The sequence below is a fragment of the Camelus dromedarius genome, chromosome 25 (assembly GCF_036321535.1).
Source record: "Camelus dromedarius isolate mCamDro1 chromosome 25, mCamDro1.pat, whole genome shotgun sequence".
Lineage (NCBI taxonomy): Eukaryota > Metazoa > Chordata > Mammalia > Artiodactyla > Camelidae > Camelus > Camelus dromedarius.
This window is the reverse complement of record NC_087460.1, coordinates 11,918,574-11,937,678: the sequence shown is the minus strand read 5'-3', so window position 1 is coordinate 11,937,678 and position 19,105 is coordinate 11,918,574. Positions and strand designations below refer to the sequence as shown.

Sequence of the window (19,105 nt, the reverse complement as noted above, 5' to 3'; positions counted from 1 at the left end):
AAGATGTAAGACATGGATTGACAACAATACATGAATAGAATCTAAAAATAAAGACATATAATGAGAACGTATAACCAAAAACTTTTTACTTGTCAAGGTGCACAATCAAAATATTTTGGAAAGATCTACCAACAGCAAAAATACAAATAAGTCGATAGAAACACAAATCATTAAGAAGATAACAATAGAAAAATAGAGAAAATATATAGAAGGGGCAATCTGCAGAAGAGGGACAAAAAGGCACAGAGGGAACAGATGACAAGCCCGGCCAAAACCAGGAACATGTGAATTCCAACAAATACTACTTTGGTCTATTAGATTACTCAAAATTTCAGACAGGAGACGAAAATCCTATACACTGCATGATGCAAGGATAAAATGGTGAAGATTTTTTTTTTGGAAATTGACCTAACTGTAAACCACAAACAGTAAAACGTTAAATGAATCTGAACACGACTGTCAGAGGGCTCCAATAGTTGGCCCAACTCCAGTTCCCAAAGGCATTTAGGGAGTGAATGCACTGTTATCGTTTGAGGCTTTCTGATTCATTATGCAGTTTTGCACAATGTGTCACTTTCTACCACTTTCTTATTTTTTTGTGACTCTATGAACTTAATGAAAAACACTGCTTCCCATTAATCTTATAATTATACATTTTAATCATTTCAACATTTTTGGACCCCACTTACGGTGTTTTTAGCAGGGTTTTACTATGTTTGTCAGAAGCTAGAATACACATATACAGTCTAACTCAGCAATTCCACACCTAACAGTTATCTTATAAGAATATTTGCATACTACCATAAAGTTTATGTATAAGGATGTTCACTACAGCACTTTTAGAAACTGAGGGAAAAAAATAGAAAAAACTAAATGTCCAACATTAAGGGTATAGCTAAGTAACTGGAGCATATTTTGCAGCTATTGAAAGAATGATGTTGACTTCTAACTACTAATATGAAAAGACTTAGATATTTAATAAAAAGGAAAGGTCAAAGAATTGTACATATAGGACAAGCTCACTTTGGTAAAAATAAATAAATACGTGTGTGTGTATGTATTTGTGTATGTGTGTATGTATGTACAGGTATGTAAATTTAAAGGAGGGGGTGTAGAAGGACAGGCACCAAACTGTTGACACATGTAACCTCCTCTTGGGGAGCACAGTATATGGAGTGAGAGGGAAAAGCATAAAAGAGGACTCCACACTTCAGGAGGAAGGAGGAATAGTAATATTTTCATGTGAGTCTCCCTGGGAATGCATATGGCTACTCTTAAATATTGCCACTGATAATGCCAGTTAAATCTCATGAGTTAATCCAAAGGTCAAGTTCAAAACTCAGTCAAGCATTTAAAGTCACACACTCACGCATACAAATACGTACAAAGGTGAGATTACCTGTCCATCCACCTAGCTATTCACCCACCCCCACATCCGACCTTGGGCACTGTCTTAATCACCCATAGGTACTTTGTTCCTCATCTACGAACTCTGCTAACAGATTTTTCACTTCGTGATAGGCAAGGGCAGTCCTGGGTATTCTGCAAACGAACCTAGTGCCAGACACCAATCATTGATACCTTACACTACCAGCTGTATTTATCGTCAGCATGAAACCCAGGATGAACAAAAACTTAAGACTCAATTTACTCAAGAACCCTGATGTTGTTAAAGTATTTGGGCTTATAAGCAAGCTCCTGAATTGCTCTTCATTTTGAGGTTTGTGGCTTTACTATATGAATTTATAGATACTAAATTAAGGACAATAAGTACATCATTATAGCCACCTCCTCATCTAAGCCCTTGCAATCACCACTACATCACAATATGCCTCCTACTGATTCAGAAGTTGGTCTCCAAACTCTTCCGAATAAAGGCCTCCAAACTGCTACCGCTAATCAGAGTTGCAGTGCTAGCTGAAACTTATTTACCATCTCTGGTGGCCCATTACATCAATAGTCTGCAATGAACCACATCTCCCGGTAGTCAAAGGCCTGTGAAGTCCTCTCTCACTTTTGAGTTTGACCTTGGTCATGTGACTTGGTTTGACCAACAGGATATGAGCAAGTAAAATGCAAGCTGAGGTTTTATAGACACTTGAACCCAGGGACTTGCCTTCTTGAGATGTTCCCTCTTAGAAGCCAGCTGTCATATTACCAGGAAACTCTAGACAGACCACAAAGTGATGTGAGACCATGAGGAGCAAGGACACTGGATATTCCAGCCACAGCCAAGTTCCAGCTGAATGTATCTGTATGAATGACCCCAGTTACAACACAGCAAACAGATCAGGTTAGCTGAACCCAGCCAACCCAAAGAAAGGTGAGAAATTATAAACCATTGTTTTTCTAAGACACTAAGTTTTGGGACAGTTGGTTATGTAGCAACAGACGACGAAAAGACTAATCACTATTCCAAACTATCTGAATCACTGGTAACAATTCATAAAGATTCTCCATCAGTTACCTTCAGATTTCATCTGTCCAATCAGAGTATTTATTGTAGGTATGAAGAAATGGGGCACTTTTAGACACTCTCGTATACTAAGCAGAGAAAATAACTACACATCTTTGAGGGGGCAATGTGGCGAAATGTTAAGTAATGAACCTTTTAAAAAGCTTACATCCTATCTCAATAATTCCAAGTCTAGGGAACAGACATGCATGACAGAATGTTATAAAAGGATTTTCCTCACAGCAAAAAGTTGGAAACAACACAGTCATCTAAAAACAGAGGAATGATTAAACTATTATATATTCGTAAGACAGAACATCAGAGTTATTAGAAAATCTGCTGAATAAATATATAATGATATGAGGACACACAATATAACTTTAATGAAAACAGCACTCAACACAGTATTAACAATAAGACCCAAAACTTTAAAAATATTTATGCATATATACTGAAATATTAATAGAAATTCTCTCTGCATAATGGGACTGGGTGATTTTTATTTTTTCCTTCTTTATACTCTAGTTTTTTCCAAAAGGAAAAAGGCATACATGCTAAACATAGATTTAGAATCATTCTCTGACTTTTTTTTACTGAATTTTTTTAAGATGCCATCATTATTAGATGTACCTACATTCTGTGATAGAACAAATTTTTCAAAATAAATGTAGTATAAAAGATGAATGTTCAAACAAAAAAATTGACATGAAGTTTAACATGTTACTTTCCCTCTATCATTGCCTTATACTATGAAAAATGGACAAGGAGTAATTCCTTATTCCTTTTCAAGATTCTGTCATACCGTCCTATTTTAGTTAGTTTTAAATTTTAGGCTGAACAGCGTTACAGTAAATATTTAATAAAATAGGTATTATATGCATCTTTAACCAAGTTCAGCAGAAGCTGTTGGAATTAGCTCAATATGAAGACAAACTATTTTTCATCTCAGAGGCAAATTCTCTTTTGAAGATCATGTCTACGTGAAGAAATAGTATGTGTAAAGAATCTTAGTCGTTTGGAAGGGATGGGGAGAAAAACCACCACGTGGAACATCTCTGGGAGTTATGCAGCAAGCAGGCTCGGGGAGCATTACTCAGCACTGATCCTGTGTAGGAATTATTCTCTGAAGTGGCCAGTGATTCCAGAAGAACCAGAGGGAACCCCGGCCCACGGCAGCTGGGTGGAGTAGGTCACAGTGAGGCTGTATGCCACCTGTACTAAATCAAAGTTGGCTCCCTCAACCCCTCCTTGCTCAAGGAAGCCAGGGTAGAGCTGATTTCTACTGCTTCTTCCTCAGAATTCAGCACTTCCTCTTTCGTCCCTGGGTCCAGGCCTGAAGCATCCTACACCGACCTCCAGCTACTCCCTCTGCAATGCAAGGCAGAGAGCATCCTTGAGGGTCACAGTGACTGTCATTTCTTAGAAGATTGGAGATCCTCAGGTTGATCCTAAAGGTCTTCCTGGCCTTTAGCACTGTGCACTGGAGCACAGGGAGGAGCACAGACCTCTGACTGCACAGCCCTTCACAACCCCGCTTCCTACAGGATCGCGCTTTCCTCTCATCACACGGTTTCTTGGAAGGCTTGCCAACAGCAATCTTGGCTGCAGCCAAGGATAGAAAATTACTGAAGACGAGCAGGCCAGTCTTTGCTCCAGCAACTAGCATGTGATACAAGGTGGTCAAAGTCCCTGTCCAAGATTTTTAAACTTGGGAATAGAGAAAAAACCTTATTTTTTGATTTAAAAAGCTACAAGGGTGTAATTGGGGTCTGTGGGCAATCTTTTCTCTACTTAAGTGGAGAAAAGTTTTTTAAAGTGGAAAAAAAAGTGGGTAGAAAGAGCTCTGAAGGATTCATTTGTGTCGCTCCTGGAATGAATGTGGGAAAATAGTTTGCTTTTGCTTATAATAGTTAGCTTTGTGTCACTGACATTTGCAACAATACGAAAGCTGACTAAGATGACAAGTGAGAAGCAGAAAAACGCCCCAGGATGTTCAGATTTGGGTAATGACTTGCTTTTCTTACAATCTGTGTTAGGTCTTCATCTCAAACATCTAATCGCCTTTTATGTGTCTAGTGCTGGAAACACAAAGATGATTCTGACATAGACTCTGCCTTCAAAGAGTTAATAGTCCAGAGGGACTCCCTTGGGTGCTTCTGCAATTACTGGCCACTTCAGAGAGTAATTCCCAAGCCGCTTGGAGGCTACTATGAAGTGGTCAAGGAATTCCCCGAGTGCCTCTGAAACGTCTATCATCAGAACTGCGTGAGGACAACTCTCGGCTTCTCTCGGGCTCTCTAGCACCTGCTGACTCTACTGGTCTACACGTTTGCTTCATTCACACTATTTCTGACAGTACACAGACTCCAACATCTCCCCTGTTCTCCAAACCACAGCAGCTCACACCGTGAACGTTTCTAAATGGAAATGGCACGGTCAGGGGCCAGGTCTGGGTTTCAGCTGTCCCCCGACAGGCCCCACAAATCCCGCATCATCTTGGCATCATCGTGGACCCAGTCCTACAATCAGGCCTCTGAGCAGATCCCACCTGTCTCTTGGAGGAGAATCACAAGCCAAACTGGAGAAACGGCTGATTTACTAATTCATATTGGGATAGATAGGTGTCACATGGAGAATATTTAAATTTCACAAAGAGCCACACTCTAAGGTTTCTGAATAATGTGGAATTAAGTTGACTGTCATCATCAAAATTCGTCAATCAACAAATATTTATTGAGGAACTACTATGAGGAAGGCTTAGGCTGAGGGACTAAAAACACAGCAATGAACAAGACTGCTTTTCATGCAGCTTACCCACCATATGTTATTAAACAACTGTTGGCTTGATTCTAAAATGTACTTTTTAAATACACTATTTCTGATATGAAGATTAATGGGTCTGTTTATTTAATTCGGTCATATCTCTTCCCACCACTCCCCTGAAAAGCTGTCATTATTATTAAATCAATGGTACTGATAATCACTGACAGCCGAAAAGAAATGTGGTAGTTATACAATTAAATATTTAATCACAGTCCTGTTAAGTGCTAAAAAGAATTACACAGAGAGAATCTGATATGGCACAGAACTTATACAGGAGGGGCTCCATTAGGCCGCCCAAGGTCTCATCTTAACGCAGCAGCCGGAGTGACCCTTTCAGAGGGTGGACACATGTGTCCTGCCTTGCTCAGCTCTCGGTGGCTCCACATCTCCTTGCGGGACAGCCAGTTACATCAACCAATGAGTCCCACACAGGCCGGCCCTTCCTTCCGACTTCACCTGCTTTTTCCCCCACACCCTCTCTTCATTCTTCCTCTCCCTATCCTCTGTACCCTGCTTAATTTTCTTCTTGCAGCATTTACATATTCTTAGATACCATGAAATGTACTTATTTGTTATCTTTTCTTTGTCTGACATTCTCTCCCCCACCATCCCACTCCGCAGAACGGAAGAGTTTTCTGGTCTGTTCTGTTTCATGATGTTTCCTCATCACTAGGGCACATAATTATGAGTTCAAAATGTATTGAAGAAAATGGAAAGAAAAAATGCATCGGTGAACGATTGATGTGATTAACTGGTAGACCTTGCCACTGGGACTGAAATAATAGTCCAAATCGGTCATCTGAGGCTTCCTCTCTATCAGAGTAACCTCTGCTGCAGGTTTTCTCTTTTTTCTAAATTTCCACATCACACCAACCCCACCCCAAGTCTTTCTTTAGATATGGCAACGCTTTCTCTCAGGTTAAGGTCCAACCTCAAGCCTAACGTGCAGTTTATTCTCCATCTTTCAGGTGATTGCACTGCTCTGTCCTGATCTCCCTGTAGAGTAAAAAGCTGAACTTCCAGAGGAAGGCTGATTCCTCACGTTTGTGAGAAAGGTCTCTTCCAGGAACCCCCATATTGGGCCAAGTTCTCTGGATATATCTGGTCAAAGCATGCACACTTCACAGCGTTTATCAGTCTACAATGACATCTGTGATTATGTTATTACTGTCTCCCTCACTAATTTAACTATAAGCTCCTAAGAGCACTTGGCACATGGTACTCAGTAAGTAACTGTTGAATGAATAACTAGATGGACGAAGATGACATTCCTGGCTTGGATCTACACGCTAAGTGGAGATAATCAGATACCTGAGATAGCATTTTGGGGGTGTGTGGGGGTTTCTTGTTCATGGGAGAGGAATAAAGGTAATAATGTTGGGAGTCCTTCGGAAGGGTCAGATTTTAGTCACCTAAATACTCTGTCCTCCGAAGATAAGCAGCTCAAAAACCAAACCATCATTAACACCTCCAGCTGGAGCTCCCCTGAATCACCTACTCCTTCATTCTGGTCAAGGGAACCAATCATTCTTTCAGACACTCCAACACAAAGGCTTTGAGCAGCTTTTGACCTCTCTTTCTCTGACAACCTCCCAGCTCAGCAAGGCTCCCAAAGCCTGTCAACTCCTCTTTAATATCTTTGATCAATGGCCTCCTTCCTTTCCATTCCCCCTGCTACCAACTTAGTTCAAGCAATGAACCCCCAGATTACAGCAAAACACCTAGAACTGGTCTCCCTGATTCCAGGTTTGCTGCTTTCTTATCCATGCTGGCTATGTTAAAATCTCTCCTAAAACCTTCACTTTACGCTATTAATGCTATACTGAAAAACATTTGCAATGGCTTGCCTAGAAATAAAAATCTCAGCCTGACATTCAAAGACCAGACACAATATAGCTCCCAACAGTATTCCTCGGCTGACTCCCCAATATCTTGGCATTTCCTATGGTAACATCACTTACCAGCAGGGCAGTTACCACACTATTCATCACACATTACACATGTCCCCACCCCCACGAATTTATGCTGCCAGCCATCTGTATCAACCCATCTGAATTCTATCCATACCCTCAAGGCCTAGCTCAACTCCTGCCCCTTCCTTCAAGCCTCTGCAGGACAGCCTGCCTCTTCCTCCTCTGATTTCTTAAGACACCATGTGACAGACAACCAGCATCGTTTTTCACATTAACCCCAAGTTACACATATACATGTATTCATGTAACTTTCCACCATTAACCCCAACTTACACACATCTGTTATAGAAAAATGAAAAGGTCCCAGGAGACAGCATTTATCCACAAATGCTGAGAAACCCTTTCTCTTTCACAGGACAGAGGTGCCTCGACAGGGATGTTTACATCCTACCAGTCCCCAGGGCCTCCAACTCTTTGACTCTTCTTACTAATTCTCCTTCTATTCCCCGTTTCTCCCCTCTTCCTAAACTACACCAGCTTTGGGAATAAGAAAAACAAAGAGGTCTATCCACAGTAGGAGAAAAATCCTTTAAGAAATCCAGAAAGGGTTTGCAAAAATGCAACCAAATGAGTTGTGGGGACTCCTCTTGATCTATCCCGACTAATGCTTCCAGAGGCTAGGTTATCATCAGCATAGACACCATTTATTCCAAGGCTTCCCAGAAGCCTGAAGCTCTACGCAGACACTACAACAACACAAGGAGCAGGCTGGTCCTGGGCAACGGCCCCGGGGCTGAAAAGGACGCGAGATGCCACGATAAAATTCCCTATTAGCTGGAAATCCTGGCATCCACAACCTTGAAACTCTATATCATTTTATCACTGAAATAATGTTACTTATGGTAAACTTTCCTAACCTGTCACAAAACACTCTGCTTTTACTTTTATGATGATGCCATTTTAAAATTACATGTTCGTTCCATGTTTTGTTTTAATGTCCGTTTTTCCTACCAGCCAGGAAGGCTCCTGGAAGGTGGGGTCTCTGTTTTATCTCCAAACACCTAGAACAGCGCCTAGCACTTACTAGGCACTCCTGAGTGGATATAAAGGAATGACCAAGTTCCAAGATTCAGTTCATATAACACTAGTCAACAGGTTTCTAGTGGGTTAAATAAGCTTTTATTTGTAGGCTGGCCTCTTAAACTAACCGTTGTACTTGTTTCTATGAAACGGTACCTCTGGTCCCAAGCAACTTACTTATGGAGGAACACGTACTACAGGACCTGTTTATACTGCCCTGCATTTTTAGGTCTAGAAGGGTTTGTCCCCAGAGACCTTAATTTAAATGTTAGTGACTGATAGTGAAGCTGTATGACCTAGGAAGACCCTTAACCTCTTTAAGCCTCTTTCAGCCTCTCAGTTTCTGGAGGAAAAAAAAAGGAAGAAGAAAAAGACAACGAAAGATTGTGAAGATTAAATTAACTCAAAGCTGGGGTGCAGTGCCAAGCACTCGAGCTCGTGTGCCCCACACCACCTCCCTCTGGTAACACACTGCACGTTTTTCTCTATATTACAAACTCCTTGAAGGTCGAAAACCATAGTTCATACTTGTGTTGCACCTAATGAAATAGCCTAAAGTGCTTTACACACTTACTCCAAAAAACTGTTATGAATACAAAAAATACAACGTTCACGAATTGTTCTGAAACATTATTATATCGCTGTACCTACTCAGAATGCTACAGTGCTAACATACCAAACAATTTTAAACATCAACTATATCACAACATATTCTAACATTTTTGTGGCAGTTATGCTCCCTATTTTCCCTCATAGTTTGAGCTGTGATAATCAAAGAAAAGAGATTTTCTTCTCACTTGCAACTTTAAATGGCTATTTTATACCAGCATTCCCCTCACTGCAGGTTAGTTTGAAATTCCAAGCACACACTAGATCCAGCTATTGCAGATACTGAAATGAAATCTCATTAGTCAAAAACAAACAAACAAACAAACAAACAAACTTGGCTATATTTGCATAGCTAAGAAAAAGTTCAATTTTCAGAGCTTAAAATTTTAAATCAAGAGAAAGCAATATGAAAATATAACCTCACAAAATTTACATACTATGTTATTATCCTACCAAGACATTTTTGATTGCCAAACCTGCCACACAGAACAATGACCTTTAAATAATGAGAACAAAGTTTCTCACTATTCAGAGAGCATTGTTTTAAGATTTACTTAGCACTTTAAATTAACCATCTTAAAGCTTTGAAGCACAAAGGAATAGTCAATGACACATCCATTTTAAGCTACCACGACCTGTCATTACCAAGTCATTAGGTTATATTTTCAAGGAGGAAGCAGAAAGCTTTGTAACCTTCAAATATAAGATTATCTTTTGTACTTTATGGGCTAAATTATTTGAATACTCAAAGCTTTATTTTATAAATTATAAAAATCACTGATAGTTTTCAGCATTTTTCCTAAAGACAAAAAGCATGAATTAAGTGTTAAAAAGCAATATGGTATGAACAACTCTATGGAAACAAATTGGACAACCTAGAAGAAATGGACAAGTTTCTGGAAACATACAGTCCACCAAGACTGAATCAAGAAGAAATAGATCACTTGAACAGACTGATCAGTACAACTGAAACAGAATCAGCAATAAAAAACCTTCCTGCAAACAAAAGTCCAGGACCAGATGGCTTTACTGGAGAATTCTATGAAACATACAGAAAGAATTCATACCTATCCTTCTCAAACTCTTCCAAAAATTGAAGCAGAGGGAATACTCCCAAAATCATACTATGATGCCACCATCCCCCTGACCAAAACCAAAGACACTACCAAAGAAAATTACAGGCCAATATCATTGATGAACATAGATTCAAAAATCCTGGACAAAATATTAGCAAACAGAATCCAACAGCACATAAAAAAGATCATACACCATGATCAAGTTGGATTTATCTCAGGGACAAAAGGATGGTTCAACATATGCAAATCAATGTGATACACCACATCAGCAAAAGAAAGGACGTGATCATCTCAACAGATGCAAAAAAAGCATCTGATAAAATTCAATACCCATTTATGATAAAAACTCTTTATCAAAGTAGGTATAAAGGGAACATATCTCAACATAATAAAAGCTATTCATGACAAACCCACAGCCAGCATAATACTCAGCGGTGAAAAGCTGAAAGCCTTCCCACTAAAATCTAGAACAAGACAAGGATGCCCACTCTCACCACTTCTATTCAACATAGTATTCGAAGTCCTAGCCACAGCAATCAGGCAACAAACATAAATAAAAAGGATCCAAATTGGAAGAGAAGAGGTAAAACTGTCACCATATGTGGATGACATGATACTATATATAGAAAACCCAAAAAGCTCCACATAAAAACCACTAGAGCTGATAAAAGAATTAGGCAAGGTAGCAGGATACAAGATTAACATACAGAAATCAGTTGCATTTCTTTATACTAACAATGAAATATCAGAAAAAGAGTAAAAAAACAAGCCTTTAAAAAATCATATCCAAGACAATAAAATACTTAGGAATAAATCTGACCAAGCAGGTGGAAAACTTATACATGGAGAACTACAAAACACCGATAAAGGAAATTAAAGATGACTTAGAGAAATGGAAAGATATCCCATGCTCTTGGGTTGGAAGAATCAATATTGTTAAAATGGCCATACTGCCCAAGGCAATCTACAGATTCAGTGCGATCCCTATCAAATTACCCAGGACATTTTTCACAGAACTAGAACAAATAATTCTAAAATGTATATGGAATCACAAAAGACCCAGAATTGTCAAAGCATTACTGAAGAAAAAGAAAGACGTTGGAGGAATAACACTCCCAGACTTCAGACAATACTACAAAGCTACAGTAATCAAAACAGTATGATATCGGCACAAAAACAGACATATAGATCAATAGAATAGAATAGAGAGCCCAGAAATAAACCCACAGACCTATGGTCAATTAATCTTTGACAAAGGAGTCAAGAATATACAATGGAGAAAAGATAGTCTCTTCAGCAAGTGGTGTTGGGAAAACTGGATAGCAGTTTGTAACAATGAAGTTAAAAGATTCCCTCACACCATACATGAAAATAGACTCAAAATGGCTTAAAGACTTAAATATAAGATAAGACACTATAAATCTCCTAGAAGAAAACATAGGCAAAACAGTCTCTGACATCTCAGCAATGTTCTCCTAGGGCAGTCTACCCAGGCAATAGAAATAAAAGCAAAAATAAACAAATGGGGATCCAATTAAGCTTATAAGCTTTTTCACAGTGAAGGAAACTGTAAGCAAAACAAAATGACAACCTACAGAATGGGAGAAAATATTTGCAAATGATGCAACTGACAAAAGTTTAATTTCTAGAAGACATAAACAGCTTATACAACTTAATAAGAAAAAAACAAACAACTCAATCCAAAAAAGGGCAGAAGACCTAAATGAAACAGTTCTCCAATGAAGACATACGAATGGTCAACAGACACATGAAAAAATGCTCAACATCACTAATTATCAGAGAAATGCAAATCAAAACTACAATGAGGTATCTATCACCTCACACCAGACAGAATGGCCATAATTAAAAAGTCTACAAACAATAAATGCTGGAGAGGGTGTGGAGAAAAGAGAGTCCTTGTACACTGTTGGTGGGAATGTAGATTGGTGCAGCCATTATGGAAAACAGTATGGAGATTCCTTAAAAGACTAAAAACAGACTTACCATATGATCTAGCAATCCCACTCCTGGGCTTATATCCAGAGGGAACTCCAGTTCGAAAAGACACATGCACCCCAGTGTTTATAGCATTGTTTACAATAGGTTGTTGGAAACAACCTAAATGTCCATCAAGAGGTGACTGAATAAAGAACTTGTGGTATATTTATACAACAGAATACTACTCAGCCATTAAAAAAATAAAGTAATGCCACTTGCAGCAACATGGATGGACCTGGAGATTGTCATTCTAAGTGAAGTTAAGCCAGAAAGAGAAAGAAAAATACCATACGATATCACTCATATGTGGAATCTAAAAAAAGGAAAAAGAAGACACTTATGAACTCATTTACAAAACAGAAACAAACTCACAGATATAGTAAACAATCTTATGGTTACCGGCGGAAGCGGGTGGGAAGGCATAAATCTGGTAGTTCAAGATTTGCAAATATTTACTACATATAAAAATAGATAAAAAAACAAATTTCTTCTCTATAGCATGGGGAGCTATATTCAATATCTTGTAATAACCTTTAATGAAAAAGAATATGAAAATGAATGTGTATATATATGTATGACTGGGACACTGCTATACACCAGAAATTGATACATTGTAACTGACTACACTTCAATTAAGAAGAAATAATAAAAACTAAAAAAAAAAAGCAAAAAGCAAATTCAAACTCTGTGTATATATATTTACATACACACGTAGTAAAATAATTTAGAGGATGGCTAGCTTAAGGCAGCTTTTCTTATAAAAAAAAGTTAAGTATTTATCTTTACAATAAAGAATTAATTTTCAAATATTAACATTTTTCTGGCCAAACTGATTTAAAGTAAAACACATTCTCTATATTATACAGTCTGTTTCCTAACTGCAAACTTTCATGAAAGAACCAATTTCACAAACTGTATAAACTGATTATCCAACTCAGATCCACACAACTCTCAACTGTAATCATGTCCTCTGCTGACACTGCTCAGCACTGTTTACTGTTTCAATGCAGCTCCCCCTGGAAGAGAAGTATACAAAGCACAAAACGCAGTGCCAGAAAGCAAGCACGCACACAGGGCTCTGGCTCTTCTGACTTAGACTTACACGGTGTTATCTACACAAAGCTTAGAGAGAGATTAAATAGGTAAGCAGGACAAGAAAGCTAAGTAACTTTCCACATTCCCCACAGTATCTCCGCTTAGCACTGGGAGTTCATTATTTTGTAAAATATTGTAAATTTCCAGAACAGTATAAAATTCAAGGAAATTTGAAAGCGGGCTGGGATTGAGAAGTTGCCTTTTCCAGCCAGCCTAATGTAAAGACGTGAAGACTAAGCTCCAAGGTCTTAGAAGATCAAGGTCACAGTCCCACCTTCTGACTCCTCCCCACAAGAGTGCTCTTCTTCTGACTGCCCGCAGGGATGCACTCGTAGATACCAAAATATAAGCCAAAGATAAATTCTTCTTGGCAATCTGCCATCTTGAACAACCACCAACGTGTGTTCAGGAGAGAAATAATTTGAGAGTTAAATGTACTTCACTTGGGAACCAAAGTAGAAACAACTCTAGTTCTTTTGGTCTCCCTTCTTGCTCTGGGAGCCTCCCAGGAATACAGGATTAGGAGTAAAAAGAGGATCCACGTGTCTTTTATTGGCCTCTCATATTCCCCTTTCCCATGTGAACAAAATCCACCCTGCTCACTATATCCTTTTCTTCTAATGTGACCAATAAACTCCTTTCTTCATCTAAAAAAGAACCAACAGTGAGAAATCTATCCACCAACAGTAATCACTTCCCTACTTCAGACTCCTATCCTTTCTTCCACTCTAATAGTCTAAATATAGTTCATGTTCCTGCTGTTTCTCATCTTGCTGTCTTCGCAGACTAGAAGTTCCAAGGGCATGTTTCTGCTGTTTTATTATGTGGCGTGACAAAGGAAAGAGTAATTCTTCTGACGACATCCACGATTAAAATGAGGTTCAGACGCAGTAACATATGTGAAAACACTTCGTAAATCGTGACGTTTAAGATAAAATAGTGCGCCCCTGTTATACTAGAACGATCAAGCATCCCTAATTGCACATAACAACACAAGTAAAAACTTTCTAGGAAATTTCAGCCTACCTTAGGGGTTCAACTAGTCTTGAAAGAAATTAGTCTTCTGACATAACCCAGAAAGGAAAAGCAGTAGCACCCAACACTAAGCGTATCATGTATTTGTCAATGGTTATTTTACTTAAAAGAAGTTTAATGAGTGTATATTTCTATAACATGCTCAATGTTAAGAAAAAATTACTTTCACAATATAAATTTGTTATTGCTACTTTTGGATACAATGAATTTGGCTGTCTATCAATACCACATGATTAAAACCCACTAGTTTAAAAATGTACCCCAAGTTAAAGTCAAATTATTACAGCTCTTGTATTATTGTCCTCATTTACCTCAGAAACTTACTTAGGCATGAAACTCAATTAAAATTCTAATTTGTTTAAGTCAACATAAAAGAAACTCTAATCAAAACGGCTAGTAAAAACAAAAGAAAACTTGGTCTTTCTAACAGCTTAGTTCTAAATTAACATACATACTCGGTCCACACACACGAACATTTTGTATTGTCAAATAAACATTCATCTAAGGATGTACACATTCATAGAAATTAAAATATTAAAATAAAAGAACTGCAGTGTTACTCCTAGTCTGTAAGATCAGCTGCGCTTAATGTACAGTAGTTAAAATTATATGGGATAAAAATATATGAACTCCATCAAATTGTCTTCTTCAGAAATATCAATACTTTGTTCAAAAATAGAAGCATCCTTTCCATAGCAGTACAAACTCACTATAATTCAGGGTGAAAATAACTACCAGAAAAAAATACTTGGTGACTCTGCACTTTACTCGTGTCTTTATTTTTTAGGCCATCTAATAATGTACAGCACAATCTCCAAATAAAAGACGTAAATCAAAAATACTCAGAGACGGACCACATCATTAAACTATACTCCATCCCTGTATCTTAATTCTGCTTTCTTTATTTCTACATCCAAAAGGAAGCATTCTTAATACTTATAATTATCCACTGGCATTTTATATAAATATAATTCTAACAATGTTAAAACCACACAGGTAACTATAATTTAGTGTAAGTATGGCATCATCCTTAAAATGGTACTAAGTAAAATATCTCACTGGGTCTGATGAAATAAGAGGCACCTTTAGCTAGGTACCTGTTTTTTATTAATAAACTATTGACAACTCAACAAAATCTTGTATTAAACATTCTCTTTCAAGCCTCAGTTCCTTAAAATTAAACAAAAAATTTTAAAACAACAAAAACAAGTTCTTAAGTAAATAGCTTCTAATTTAAAATGAAGATAAAATCACCTTTATTTTCCCTTGAAGTTGAGGAAACATTTTGGTACACAATGTCGACCTCAAGCATTGTGTTGGTCTACAAGTACTACCAAGTTAACTCCGAACAGAAATTAGTTCAATATTCTATATAATTAATTTTAAGGTCAGAATTGGTCATTCGTCCTCCAATAAAACATTTAGATATGTATTTTTAAAACTTAAGATATATTTAAATAAACTGAGGCAAATTACAAACAATGCTCCAACAGATGTTCGTGGAAATATTCCATATTTATTTGCTCCTTTTTACTTTCAGCCCTGTCATTGTCCATCAAACTGTAACCCAGCTTTACATCGCTTCTGCTACTTATATTAATAGCTCTGGTCAAAACACATATGAATAGAATTTACTTCAAAAGAAAAAGAAGGTAACATGCTAAAGATAAAATACTATAATGCTCTATCACTCAACAATATATACAGAAGCACTAAAAACGCAATTGAGGCCATAAATGATCTAATTTCCAAGTCAATGAATGTCCAGGCAAGTAGCATAAGAAAACCAAGTGTCATCCTTTCTCTCAAAATTCCAACTCATAAAGTCAATACTATACCATAAACCTTACGAAGTCATGATCATACCTACACATACAATATGCGACTGAAGATTAATCACATGTGAATTACCAAGGGAAAAAAATCGTAATAAAAAAACTCACTTTATATAGTATCTTGCACCTTCAAAAGTATATGCTTCTTCCCAGCCAGTAGGCAAATCTAAAAAACATATATTTCACAGTTAGTACTATTTTAATAGGACAGCAAAATAAGTTTCAAGCCATTTTAATCATTCACTTTCATGATCAGCTATTTTCATTTAAGTAGTTTTCTAACAGCAAAAAAATGCATTAGACCGGTAATAATACTCATAGTGGATACAGCATCATTTTTGGGAAAATGGGAATTCAATTTAAAGCCACTAGAAAAGTATCAACAATGTTAGAGACTATCTGACATAATCATACACTTTAATGATCAGAGTAGAGAGGAACTACGCCCTAGCATCCAAAAAAGCCAAGGGATGCCTTCGAATCCCAGTACCCATGAAGGGTAGGCCAAAAAGCCCCCTAAAACCAAAGAAAGCAAAAAACCACACATAAAAGGCAACACCTGCTTCTTCTTAGGTATGTTGTGTCTATTTAAGATCATACTTTTCAGTCACACAAGTGATTCCATCCAGGAAGTGTCACTGATGAGAAAGAACTTCCTAAGTACATAATTAGGGGGAAAAGAAATATGACATCACATACTTATACGTATGTGTTTCAAACAGACTTGACTTCAAGGGATGAGAAGTTTCAGGTAATAAACCTGGGAATAAAGCAGGTGAATGATGGTAACATTCTGTGTTACATATTATTTACAAATAACCAGTGGCTTGGATTTAATCATACCACCACTTTGGAATTAAAAAAAAAAAAAACCTACTGATGTGCGTATGAAACCACAAAGTCAAAGCAAAGTAAATCAAACCAGGAAAAAAAAATCAGTCATTTCTCAAAAATAAACTTAACACGAAATCATATAATAAAATCTTTCTGAAGTGTGAATGTTATCAAATCTGTGGGGGATTTATATTTCACATAACCAAAGTAAGCGTGAAATAATTCCATGAGATGTTTAGACTAAGAAATCTAAATATACTGTCTTTCACAACATAAGGCAAAGAGGCCATCAGAATTGAAATACGTATGCAAAACATGAAGTGTACACTGAAGTCAAGACAGCACCGGGGAGCTATGAAGTATGACGGTGTATTAGTCAGAAATGCCTTAAAAATGTAACCTCACCATGCTTGCTACACCAGCTTTCCCTATCCTCCTCCACCTTTTTGCAAATCTGGAGATATTAGTCACTTCACTGAGTCCCAGAATCTAATAGAGAAGTCAGGCTTGTTTGATATCCTGACAACTTTAAGAGACTCAGAATCTGAGTTGGAGAGGAAAGTATCCCGGAGGGGCAGCTCTCCAGGACTGCTGAAGCCGGCCTCACCTTCCACCCAAACTGTTCTCCAGCCCTTCCAATCGCCAGAAATCGAGGCTGGCCGGTACGAGAACACATGTTACGTTTCAAAGACAAACAAGTTTCAAGAATGTACACAAAGAATGACAAAAGAAAGCCAGACTAGCACTGAAGCTCCAAGCAGCCCTTCTACAGTTCCACTCGCATGCGGTATTCAAACAAGCTAACGAAGGCACAGGAGAGGTCTGCTTCCCCGCCGACCCTTTCCAATCGGGGCATCAATACCCACACGCGGGACACCCCCAAGCACGCCCACCGCCTCCTGGCGGCGTGTGCAACCTCCGCGCTGCCGCCGGGGACTTTGAATCTGGCTGGCCGGCAACTGGGGCTGCAAATGCCTCCTCCGGCCCCGGCCGCTCCTCCGGTGTCAGGAGGGAAGGCGCCCGGCGTTTCCTGAGAGGCTCCATCGCGGAAAGGATCGCAGCACCCCCCAAACTCCACTCCGCCCCCTCAATCGGCTACCTCCCGACAAGTCCCACCTCGGAGGAGGGCGCCGCACAGGAGGGGGAGGATGTGGATACGGTCTCCCAGCGGACAAGCCGCAGGGTCCCGGGCTGCCGGGAGGGGAGTGAGAAAGGACTTCCTACCGGGGGGGAAAGGGTGAGGTGGAATGCCGGAGGCGGGAGGAGGATTCACGGGTGGCCGCGGCAGGAAACACTCAGGATCCCAGGTTTCCCGGGAGAGGGGAGTCGGCCACCCTAGGGGCTTCGAGGGCGAGGGGTGACCGGGTCGGGATTGAGGAGAGGGCGCCGCGGGCAAGCGGCGATGAAAGGCGGAGGGGAGGGCTGTCCTGAGACTCAAGGGAAGTCTACCTGCGGCCGCCCCGCCGGCCTCCGCCCCACCTCGCCGCCTCCCGGGGACGGCGGTTCGGGGCAGGTTGCCGGGAGGAGCTGGCGGCCCGGGATCTGCCGCCTCCTCCCGGCGGAGCCCAACTCCGCTCGGGCCCGGCCGGGCTCCGCGTTACCTGTGCTCTGCCGCCGGTGCCCGGTGACCACGGCCTCGCCGGTGACGGGGTGCAGCCAGGTGGTGCTCTTCGCCTCCTCGCTGCAGGGGAGAGAGAAGGGGCCGAGACGGGGCGTGAGCGGGGGCGCGGGAGGAGCCGAGGGGGCCGGAGCGGCACCGACCCGGCTCGTTCCCCCCGCGTCGCCAGCCTCCCGCCCCCTCCGGGCCCCCGCGCGGTCCCCTTCTCTTTACTTGATGAAGAAGACTCGGCCGCCCCGGGTGATCCCGTAAGTCCAGGAGCGGGGCAGGGAGCAGATCCACTCCAGGTTCAGATCCGCCGCCATGTCTGATCCCCAGCCGCCGCCGCCGCCTTCTGCTGCCGCCGCGGCCGCCGAGGGAGGAGGGAGCGAGCGAACGAGCGGAGGGAGCGCGGAGCGAGCGCGGCCGGAGCGCGCCTCCCCGGCCCGGCGCGCCCCCGCGCGCGCCCTACCCCCTCGGGCGGCGCCCGCCCCGCCGCCCCAGCTGGGTCGGGCCCGCGCCGCCGCCCCTCCGCATCCTCCGCGGCCGCCGGCCGGCCGCCCCGCCGCGCGCTCGGGGGATGGGCGAGCGGCGCCGCTCCCCGCGGCCAAACCCCTCCCCCAACCCCCTCCCCCGCCGCCGGAGCGTAGGTTCCGGGATCGATTAAAAAACAAAAAAACAAAAACAAAAACGAAAAAAAAAACCCACGTTCTGTCCCCCGGGCTTTGCCCGAAGGATTCCCAGCCCCGAGGGCG

The 19,105-nt window shown here is 40.6% G+C and overlaps 1 protein-coding gene across 17 annotated transcripts in view; it reads right to left on the bottom strand.

Moving 5' to 3' along the window:
• Positions 1 to 18,827, bottom strand: part of PLEKHA5 (pleckstrin homology domain containing A5) — a 211,472-nt gene extending 192,645 nt beyond the window's left edge. For 4 of the 17 annotated variants that reach the window (XM_031444016.2, XM_031444017.2, XM_031444015.2 and 1 more), the window contains exons 1-3: positions 18,585 to 18,793; positions 18,355 to 18,434; positions 16,028 to 16,085 (exon numbers count right to left, since the gene is read on the bottom strand). In XM_031444016.2, coding sequence (XP_031299876.2) covers positions 16,028 to 16,085; positions 18,355 to 18,434; positions 18,585 to 18,676 — 230 coding nt within the window. In that variant the 5' untranslated portion in view covers positions 18,677 to 18,793. Of the gene's footprint in view, positions 1 to 16,027; positions 16,086 to 18,354; positions 18,435 to 18,584 lie in introns of all 17 variants that reach the window. The other 13 variants (XM_064479075.1, XM_064479077.1, XM_031444021.2 and 10 more) reach the window with 7 other exon arrangements.
• Positions 18,828 to 19,105: the final 278 nt, after the last annotated feature.